The sequence below is a fragment of the Schistocerca gregaria genome, chromosome 6, assembly GCF_023897955.1.
Source record: "Schistocerca gregaria isolate iqSchGreg1 chromosome 6, iqSchGreg1.2, whole genome shotgun sequence".
In the NCBI taxonomy this organism is placed as follows: Eukaryota; Metazoa; Arthropoda; class Insecta; order Orthoptera; family Acrididae; genus Schistocerca; species Schistocerca gregaria.
The window spans coordinates 32,521,790-32,533,052 of NC_064925.1; the positions used below are offsets into that span (position 1 = coordinate 32,521,790).

The window sequence follows — 11,263 nt, forward strand, 5'->3', positions numbered from 1 at the left end:
GACAGCAGCTGGTTCTGCAACTGCAAAAAGGAAAGCTTATGAGATCGTTCTTTTGGGATGTGAAAAGAATTGTTAAAGAACTCCAAAGAGGTTCAGCCTGACACAAACTTCCATATGTTGTTAACCATGTGTGTGCATGCATTCATGCATGCAGATAGTATCATTACATTGTAATTTAGAATAACACAGGTGCTGCAGTTGTTGAACAAAAAATACCAAGTGCTCTCATATTGCTTCAGGGAAATCTGGAATTTCGATTTGGAAAAACTTGTAAATCTTTAGATACAACAGCTGTCACCCTGCATAGTGCTGCAATAAAACGGTATACTGGTATGTACTTAGTGTTCATGTTTTGAGATCACTATTCGGGGAACATTATTAAAATGAGTATCGCAAGCACATGAAATTTAATTCTATGCGTAATCAACCCATCTTCAAGGTAACTGACATCCATGGAACAAGTGTAATCAGGTTATCAGGTAATTTTGAAAACTTGATATATTGTTTTCTACTGAAAAGGATCCAAATCCATGTAAATAAATTGCACATAACTTAAGTGTGCCATTGTTGATGGGGTGTTACCAAACTGTCAGTTTAATGAATAATTGTTACAAAAAATTAGCTGCTGCTCATCATTCAGCACCTATGCTATATAACAGATATGCACAACAAAAAAACTTGTCAAACAAAGCTCTTGGCCAGCAAGGCCTTTGTCAAAAATACACACACACACACACACACACACACACACACACACACACACACACACACACACACACAACTACAGTCTCTGGCAAATGAAACCAGACTGTGAAGTTCATGATAGGATAGTTAACTGGGTGGGGGTAAGGAAGAAACTGAGGCTAGGAGGGGGACGGTAAAATATGGTAGCATGCATGGATAAGGTGGAGAGGGAGGATGGAGAGCAGCTAGGTACAGTTGGGAGGTTAGATGGAGGGGGGGGGGGGCAGAAATAAAGTAAAAAGACTGTGTGTGTTGGTGGAACAGAGGGCTGTGGATTGCTGAATTGGGAACAGATGGGTAGATGACCTCTAGATGGTGAAGGACGACTAACAAAGGTTGAGGCCAGGAGGATTACAGAAATGTAGGATATATTGCAGGGAGAGTTCCCATCTGCACAATTTAGAAAAGCTGTCATTGGTGGAAAGGGTCTAGATGGCATTCACTGTTATGCAGTCACTGAAATGAAGAATTTCCTGTTAGGTGGTATATTCAGCAGCAGGGTGGTTTGTTGGGGGCCATTCATAGGGACAAACAGCTTGTTGGTTGTCGTGCTCATGTAGAATGCAGCACAGTGGTTCCAGCCTGCCTTTGATGGGATAGAGATGATTGTGACTGGACTGGAGTAGGTGGGATGGGACAAGTCTTGCATCCTTCTCCTACTCCTGTCTCAATTCATCCTTTCAACCAAAAGACTCTGTGACTTTATGGTTTTTTGTCACATGTTCCTTGACGCATTCCCAGGTTGGGATGTGGGATACAGTGTCTTCACTGCTGAACAGTTACCCATCAAATGAGCTCTTAATAGTGCTTGTTCTTGCTCCAGCAAGATGCCTCTAATCTGCATCGAATCCTTGTGCATCCTTCAGGCTATAGGCTTGCGCTACCCTCTTCATACATTAGTCAATACTATCCAGAATCTTCTTTCTGGCCACCATCAAGCTGGACGGCTATTCATCTGTGTGGACATGTTGAGATCTTAGGGAATGAAAACGCTGGCTGGTTGGCAAAGTTGGCTACTAGGATGCAAATTTTGGAAATGGGGTTCCCAGAACTGTATCTTGTTGGACTCTATGCCTGCCATCAGTTGTTGGAGGCCTGACTGGTCTGCTCTGGACTCCCTAAGGCAATAATGGAGACTATGACCATGGGACAGTCTTCCCTTCTTGCAGGGAATCAGCTGTCCTTTGACGGTTGTGCATTGGCCACACTTGGTTGAGCCGTGGCCACTGTACTGTCGATGTGGTGCCTCCCTGACAGTTGCCCAAATTCTACTAGACTGCCCAAATACAGCTGTTTTATGGCAATATATTAAAATTTCTGACATGCTACCTCCGATGCTAGTGGATGACACCACAATCTTGTTTTAACATTTCACTGGTGAAGGTGGTTTCTGCTCGTCTTTTAGATGGCACAATTTGGCTTCATTGACTGCTTGGGGATTCGAAGAGCATTCCTTGCTGCCGAAATTTTCACTCTACAGGCGAGTGTGTGATGATATGAAACTTTCTGGCAAATTAAAACCAGGTGTCGGGCCAAGACTCCAACTTAAGACCTTTGCCTTTCGTGGGTAAATGCTCTTTGGGCTGAGCTACTCATGACTTGTACTCACAGCTCTAATTCCGCCAGTACCTCCTCTCTTACCTCCCAAATTTCACAGAAGCTCTCCTGTGAAACTTGCAGGAGAAACTTGTTAGTTTAAAGCTGTAAGGACGAATCAAGAGTTGTTTGTATAGGTCACTTCGTGGAGTATTTGCCCATGAAAGGCAAAGATCTCGAGTTTGGGTCACAGTCTGGCACATAGTTTTAATTTGCCTTGCCTGCTCTGGCCCAGGGACACCCCCCCCCCCCCTTGCCTGCTCTGGCCCAGGGACACCCCCCCCTCCCCCGACAGTCCTTGCTCAGTGGCCCAGTCTGGCTCCTATTCTCCCCACATTTTAATTCCATTCATTCTTTCACATCTGTTTTTAATGTTTTGTCTTTCCTTACATTTTATCATCTTAGCTGTGCTACTTGTTTTCTTGGGGTAATGAAAGGCGAGGTACGTTAGTCGGATGCAGACGGGTGCATTTCCCATTGTATACCAACGCCATGGGGACCTCAAAATGCTTCTGAGCTTAGTGACTCTCTCTCTCTCTCTCTCTCTCTCTCTCTCTCTCTCTCTCTCTCTCTCTCTCTCTCTCTCTCTCTCTCTCTCTCCCCCCCTCCCTCCCTCTCCCCATTTATGTTTTCATAACATTTTTACAGATGGGCTTCCCAGAATTTGCCTTTTGAATCCTTCTTCCGAGGATTATCGATGGTTTGATACTATAGGATGAAGGGGTAGATGACCTCCCAGGTTGGTCCTTTTAAATAGAAAAAAACCGACCTATTTCATAAAGCCATCTTCTACACTGTCTTTGGGAGTTTTTTCATATCTAGGAAAGGTGTCTTTTCTTCTGTTTTAACATTAAGACAACCACACCAAAATTTATATCATACGAGGTCTGTTAAAAAAAATTCCAGAACGTTCGTAATTTTGGGACAGGTGTGTTGGAGTGAACAGCAGTTGGTGTTCCTGCACATGCCTGTGTTTAATATGAGCTGCCAGAATTTTCATTGTTGTATGTGTGTTGCTGTTCAGTTGTGTATTGCGTATAACATTGGGTTGCACTATTTGCGAATTTTGGGATGGCAGGGTTAGAGAAGCAATGTGTCTGCATTAAATATGCCAAACTTGAGAAACCTTTACAGGCGCACATCAAACGATGCAGAAAGCCTATGGTGATGAGTACTTAAGCTGTACTTAGCATTACGAAAGGTTCGCATGGATAAAAAATGGCTGGACAGAAGTTAAAGATGACATGGCACTCATTCAGGGCACCCTTTGACATCTACCAGTGACGCTCAGGTCAGGAACATTGATGAAATTGTGCATGGCAATCGAAGACTGACTGTCAGAGATTGCAGAAGAATGTAACTTTTCAGTTGGATCACGTCGTGAAATTCTGACACAGCATCTTGGAATGCATAGTGTTGCTGTCAAGTTCGTCCCATGGCCCATGAGTCAGGACCAGAAAGACCTTTGCTTTGCTATGTTTGAAGAGCTTTTGGATGAGAATGAGATGTTCCTTAAGAGAATCATAACTGGTGGTGAGATGTGGGTCTGCAGTTACGATGTTGAACCAAGGTGCAGTCTTCACAGTGGGTCAAGAAAGGTTCTCAAAGACAAAGCAAGCTTGTCAGAGCAGGTCAATTGCCAAACCCATGCTGATAGTTTTCTTTGATTTTGAAGGATTAGTTAATCATGAATTCATGTGCCACAGGAACATATTGTTATTCGATGGTACTATATGGATGTGTTGCGACATCTGCGAGAAAATGTGAGAAGGAAACAGCCTGAAATATGGAAATACAATTCATAACTCTCTCGTCACTATAACGCACCAGCACAGTCATTCCCGTTGGTGCGCAACTATTGCACAAAAAATGAAATAACTGTGATGCCTCTATTTTCTGTACTCTCCAGACTGCATACTTTTTTTATATTTCCAAAATTGAAAACCCCTTTGAAGGGATGAAGATTTTCAATGATAGAGAGCGTAAAACAAAATTCACAGACTGCTTCTGGAAGTGGGAATGGCATTGGGAGCAGTACATCAATTGTGGGGAAGATTATTTTGAAGGAAACATGCCCAATAAATAAAAGGTAATGTAGAAAAATTTAGTGGACAAAGTTCCAGAATTTTTTGACCAGACTTCATATTGGACTCCAGAAAAACTTTAAAACATTAACTGGAATACTCTTGAATTATTTAGGTACCTGGGATAAAATACAAGAAGGAAAGGGCTAACACTTGTACAGAAACCAGACTGCAGTTTCACATCGAAAAAAGTAAAAACGTGTAACAAATTGTAATCTAATAAACTGCGTAAGAAATTCTCAGTCAATATAAAATTAATGTACTCTCAAGAACGTGTGTTTTGAAGTACAGTTAATTGGTGTGGTGTTACAGGGTTCATACCGGTTCATTAAGCCATCATCATGGATACCGCAATTTGGACTTTGTGCACTAGTAGCACTTCTGTCTCATCTCACGACGAGGTGGTCTGCGAGCTTACGTATGGGTGTGAATTGGGCCCACAGGTCACCGAACTTTAAGCAGGTTAAAGTAGTTGTAAGTTGTAATTATACAGATATGAAGAGACTTCAGCAGGATAGACCAATATGGAGAGCTGGTTAAATAAGTTCCTGGACTGAAGGAACTGTTCCTTAGTTGTGCACCCACTGTCCTCCCGTGAAGAATAAACTACCAAGGTGTCTTAATAGACTTAACTATAGCGACAAAAAGTTAATTTATAACTGGGGGAAAGAGAACTGCCTCATTTAAGCAGCATACTTCATAGGAAGTAAAATAACTGATGATGGTCGAAGTAGAGAGGATATAAAATGTAGACTGGCAATGGCAAGGAAAGCGTTTCTGAAGAAGAGAAATTTGTTAACATAGAGTATTGATTTAAGTGTCAGGAAGTCGTTTCTGAAAGTATTTGTATGGAGTGTAGCCATGTATGGAAGTGAAACATAGATGATAAATAGCTTAGACAAGAAGAGAATAGAGGCTTTTGTAATGTGGTGCTACAGAAGAATGCTGAAGATAAGGTGGATAGATCACGTAACTAATGAGGAGGTATTGAACAGGATTGGGGAGAAGAGAAGTTTGTGGCACAACTTGACTAGAAGAAGGGATCGGTTGGTAGGACATGTCCTGAGGCATCAAGGGCTCACAAATTTAGCATTGGAGGGCAGCGTGGAGGGTAAAAATCGTAGAGGGAGACCGAGAGATGAGTACACTAAGCAGATTCAGAAAGATGTGGGTTGCAGTAAGTACTGGGAGATGAAGGAGCTTGCACAGGATAGAGTAGCATGGAGAGCTGAATCAAACCAGTCTCGGGACTGAAGACAACAGCAGCAACAACAACTACTACTACTACTACTTCATTCTCAATGATTAATACAACTGGAGAATAGTAATAACTTTTAGTTGTGTTTTGTAATAGTAAAGTGCATGTGTCACATTTTATTAATTTGTTTTTCCAGTCCCTCATACGCAGTTCCAAAGGTTTTGGAGCGAGCAGGACTTCAGGCTAGTGATATTGATGTTTGGGAAGTCCATGAGGCTTTTGCGGTAAGTACCATTAAGCAGTTTTTACCAGGGAAAAGACTGGGACGTGATACCAAAAATATTTCAGACTATTATTGGTGTTCAAAAGAAAAGGTACAAAGCAGCACTCTGGGTATAATTGAAGTCTTTATTCAAAAGTAATCTCCACAGGCTTAAGCATAACTAACCTAATGTTTCATGAGCTGAATGAGTCCTGTTCACCAGAATTCATGTAGTTGTGATAGAAGCCAGTCCTCCATTGCATTCTTCAGTTCATTAGAATTGATGCGCTTCCCTTTGAGATGTTTTTTTAGTGTACTGAATATGTGGAAATTGCAGGACGATACGTCTGGGCTGCTCCCATTTCAACTTGGCTATTACACTTTGTGTGGCATTGGAGATGTGTGTTATTGTGGAGTGAAATCACTCCCTGTGTAAGCAGCCAAGGCTGTTTGCTTTTGATGGACATACAGTAAGCTACAGTGTATCTCATAGTAGACGTCACTGTTAATGGGTTTTCCTCGCTCAAGGAATTAGACGAGTATTGGACCTTTGACTTGGGAAGAAAAAAATGGCATCCATCACCTTGCCTACTGAGGATACAGCTTGGAATTTATTTATGGAGGGGTGACGACACATGCCCCTATAAGTGTGCTTAAACTGAGACTAGACAGTTCTGTACAGGGCGAGTAGTCGGGAGCATAGTGGCCAGCATGCACTGAGCACATCAGCAGGTGGCAGTAATGATGCGCTTACCTTAGGTTGCGACATTTAGTGGCCTGTGAAAACTTTGGCGTTCATATCCTTATGGTAGTTGCCATGCTTGCTGAAACGAAAATGTAATGGAATGAAGCCATGAGCAGAGCCAATGTGGATGACACTTATCCTGCCACCCTTTCCTATCGGTGTTCCTGTAGTGTCTTGTGCTGTGCGATCAGACTACACCATTGTCAGTGTGCGAAATGCATTAACAAATGTCTCGCCCAATCGCACAATGTCTTCCACTGTTGCAGCTACTGGCTTCTCCAGGCCTCTGTCATTTATCTCTGTGCTAAATGTCAGACGAAAACTTTGCCGGAAGCCAACCTCGTATAGACAATTTCAAAGTGATGATCTAATGCCATTGAATAGTTTGGCTTCTTTGAGGCTGAAAAGCAGCTTATTTGAAGTAGGGTATACCTTGCTGCACTGATAAGGGTATACGAGGGTGGTTCCATAAGTACCCGACCCAACAAAGAAAACACAGATTTTGGAAAAAATTTATTTTGCAACATAATCTCCTTCCAGCTCTATACACTTTTCCCAGCAATGTTTAATAAGTTTGATACCTTTTTTATAATGAGATTTCCTCAATTTTCAACCACCGAGCCATTTTTTTCAAATTTGGGAACAGAAAATAATCAAAGGAGGCTAAATGTGGTAAATAGGGTGCATGACACAGCAATTGAAACTTTAATTCATTAAGTTTGGGCATTGCAATAATGGACTTGTGAGTTGGTGTCATGTCCTGAAGAAACAAAATTTTCTTTTTGGCCAAATGCGGCCATTTTTGCTCGATTTCTTTGCCCAAATGTTGCAATAAGTTTGCGTAATACTCGCTATTGATAGTTTTACCTCTTTCAATGTAGTCGATGAAAATTATCCCATGCGCACCACAAAAAGTGACACAATGACTTTGCCTGCAAATGAAACGGTCTTCACCTTTTTTTGATTTGCTTGTCCAGTTCGTGTCCATTGTTCTGATTGATGTTATGTCTTGGGAGTGAAGTGGTGGACCCATACTTCGTCCATGGTTATGAAATGGCACAAAAAATCAGCTTTGGTGCCGCGAAACTTCGCTACACACTCAATTGAAACATCATCATGACACTGTTTTTGCTAGAGTGTGAGTCAACATGGCACAGACCTTGCACACAGTTTGCTTATGTCCAAATTTTCAGATAATATGTGATGTACTGCACTTTTTAAATGCCTTGTGTATATCTCCTAGCTCGCACACATTCAAGTGGCGATCATCCAGTACCGCTTTGTGGATTTTCTTCACCATTTCTGGAGTCGTTACCTCATTTGCTCGACAACTGCGATGCTCGTCTTTGCAGCATATATGGCCTCATTTAAACTCGGCTACTCAATATTTTACTGTTGTCAATGAAGGAGCAGACTCTCTCAAAGTAGAATCTAGCTCAGCTTTAATATTGGTTGCACTGAAGCCTTTTAAAAAAATTGTCAGATAAGTAACCAATTTTCTCCATTTTCTCAAGTCACTCACAACATTCACTATTGATGGTTGCCCAATGAATACTAAACAATTTGGCGTCTTCAAACTTGTAACATGTGCTTCATAGATCATGTACTTCCAAATGCAGACATATTTTTCGATGACGATTGCCATTTCTCCATGTTCTGTCCACTACTATTGTAACATCTAAAATTGGACCGCTGTCACTGCACTAGAGTGTGACCTTGGCCACAGACTGGAATTCAGCTTCCAATGCGCTATATCTTTGCAGCCGGTGAATCTGTTCTTAGATGATCTCTTCTTATTGTGAATATAATGTTCAGATCTGGTGCGCTGTTGTTATAACACAATGCTAACACAAAAACTTTTAATTCAGAACACCTGCCTGCTGCAGCTCATTTAAATGACAAAAAAATATAATACCCCACAAAGAGCTGATGAACACAGAAACATCTTATTCACAGCACTGGTGTGGTACTGTTTACCCATGGCATGGCAACAGGAATACTTTACCAACCGAACTGTTGGAGCTATGGTAGGGAAAGCTTGCTTGCCATTGGTGTTAAAAAGGCAACGGGGTCATCTCCCCTCTGGTAGCCAAATGTCAAGTCACAACTAATTCTAAATGCACTAGAGTCCCTAGATGTCTCCCTATGTTATCCCATAGCAGAATATGCAGATTTCTACTAGTTTGGTTGTTATGACATTTCGTACCTTTTCATTTGAACATTTCAACTTTCCTTATATTACCATATCATGTGAGATGTAATCACATACCTCTCTCTCTCTCTCTCTCTCTCTCTCTCTCTCTCTCTCTCTCTCTCTCTGCATCGGACAATATAATTGATATCTAATCAAACATATTGTGTAACAGGGACAGATTCTTGCCAATTTGAAGGCAATGGATTCAGATTGGTTTGCTCAAACTTACATGGGCCGTTCAAGCAAAGTTGGTGCGCCTCCAATGGATCGTTTCAATTTGTGGGGTGGTTCCTTAAGCATTGGGCATCCATTTGCAGCAACAGGTAAAACCTCTGATGGAAAGTCTAGTGGCATGTACAGTTCTGCAAAGTCCTTATATGCTTGAAAATTGTCAATTTTGCTCTAGGTGTGCGGTTGACTTCTCATGCTGCAAACCGCTTAATTCGTGAAGATGGTCAGTTTGCCTTGATAACTGCGTGTGCAGCTGGTGGTCAGGTAATTATTATTGTTCCTTGAAGTGTGCTTCATGGGAAAGAAGATAAACATTTTGTGTTTTGCTATAATCATTTGTGTGAAAGTGTAAATAACCTAATGCTGAAAAGAGATGCGTTGCTTAAAAGCTACTCCTATTGTCAGACCTTTAATAGTGCCTATGTGCACTTAAAAATTTACCAACGAATGTTACTTTTATTATTTAAATTATTATAAATATTAGTGTTATAAATATTACTGTTATAAATATACGCACACTGTCTGTAACTGGTTACCCAGATGTCTGGAAGGACGGCGTGTAGTCATTCTGTGCATCTCATCAGTTCAAGGGATGCATCCGCGTCGCGCACCCCTCATCCCTCGGCCCAAGATCCTACCTTAACCAACCCTGTCATGGAATGGCTCCAGGCAGTGTGCCAGATTAAATAGAGACAACAGGGCCAGCAGCCTATAAGGATTGGCTGTTTGGTAGTATAAGTCTCTGACATTCTAATTTTATTTTACACAGATTTTTGTCTGCTCTTAATGGAATATATGTCCAGGAGCAGCCTTTGAACTTTTAACCATTTTTATATAGTTTCCTTTCCATTTGTTGTATTTCCATGCAATACATCACAAATATTGTGCACTGTTCGCAGGGTGTCGGCATGATTGTGGAAAGGCATCCAGATGCACCATCTTTCAAGTGATAAGACTGTGAAACCAAGGAAGATATTTACCACAGTTTTGCCTGAGGTACATTTCCTTGCTGCATCCCCCAAATGATGGTTTGGGGAAACTAAACTATGTTCGGTTATAAATTTAGAGAAGTATGTACATAGCCAAGAAGTTTTTATGATGTTTTCGGAACTGATGTATAATACCACTATAAAGTTATTTAGGTATGTGTGCATATGTGTGTATTTTGAGATACGGAACCTGATTTTCAATGACAAACACAACTGAGAACTGAACACATGACGATGTGATTATTTGTATTTATTAGTTACTTTTTCATAACATTTTTCTCTAGAGTATTTGTATATTTTTCTAAAGGTATTAAATTTTTTATTCAAGTATCCTTATGCATATGTTTCTTGTTGTCCCCATAAGTTGACGTAAGACTTCCAGGCTCTTAAATATGGATTCTCTGTTTACAAATTTCTCATTTATTATTGCCAGTCCACCTTATATCCCATCTCTGTTCTGGCCATCATTAATTATTTTACTGTCCAAATCAAAAGCTCATTTTCTATTAGTATATCATTACATAGTCTTTCCTTCGCTAGTGTCTGACCACATTCTATTATGTTTTACTGTAATTCCTGCTCACCTTAGCGTCTTTTTTTCAAGACGCTATCCATCCCATTACACTGCTCTTCCAAGTTGTTTGATGTCTAACGGAATTAGTGTCACTGACAAAATTGCTTTAGTTCTCTTCTCTGCATTTAAATTACTTTCCAAATTTCTCCTTTGTTTTCCTTCAGTGTGCTCACTGTATTGACTGAGTAACAAGAGAAATAGACCTCTGCCCTCTATTGCTTCCCTTTCATTTCCTTACACTGTTAACTGCAGTCTAGTTTCTATATATAGTGTAGATGACCTTTGTCCATGCTTTCGGAATTTCAGTGAATGTACTCAAGTAAACATTGTCGAAAGCTTTCTCCAAATCTAAAAATGCTATAAAAAAGGACAGGAAATTTTTGTGAAAACAGTAATGGGAAGTCAGCAGTTTTAAGTGAAATAACACGAAATCGGGTATTTTTCGAAATGTCACAGAAGTAGGCATTTTCGGTACAAAAATGTTATAAATCTGATGACAGCATTAAAATGTCAGCCTCTGATGTCAAACAAAAAAGTGCTCTACAGTTACAAGAGTATAGCCATGTCTTCAGCAAACATATTTTTCTTATTAACATCCAAACATGTTGAGATGCCATGCTTAATGCGCAGTACAGGACAAGTAGTA

At 40.7% G+C, this 11,263-nt stretch overlaps 1 protein-coding gene across 1 annotated transcript in view; it reads left to right on the top strand.

Moving 5' to 3' along the window:
* Positions 1-10,373, top strand: part of LOC126277950 (trifunctional enzyme subunit beta, mitochondrial) — a 56,781-nt gene extending 46,408 nt beyond the window's left edge. The window contains exons 9-12 of the mRNA XM_049977548.1: positions 5,819-5,906; positions 8,996-9,146; positions 9,230-9,318; positions 9,954-10,373. Coding sequence (XP_049833505.1) covers positions 5,819-5,906; positions 8,996-9,146; positions 9,230-9,318; positions 9,954-10,004 — 379 coding nt within the window. The 3' untranslated portion in view covers positions 10,005-10,373. The remainder of the gene's footprint in view (positions 1-5,818; positions 5,907-8,995; positions 9,147-9,229; positions 9,319-9,953) is intronic.
* Positions 10,374-11,263: the final 890 nt, after the last annotated feature.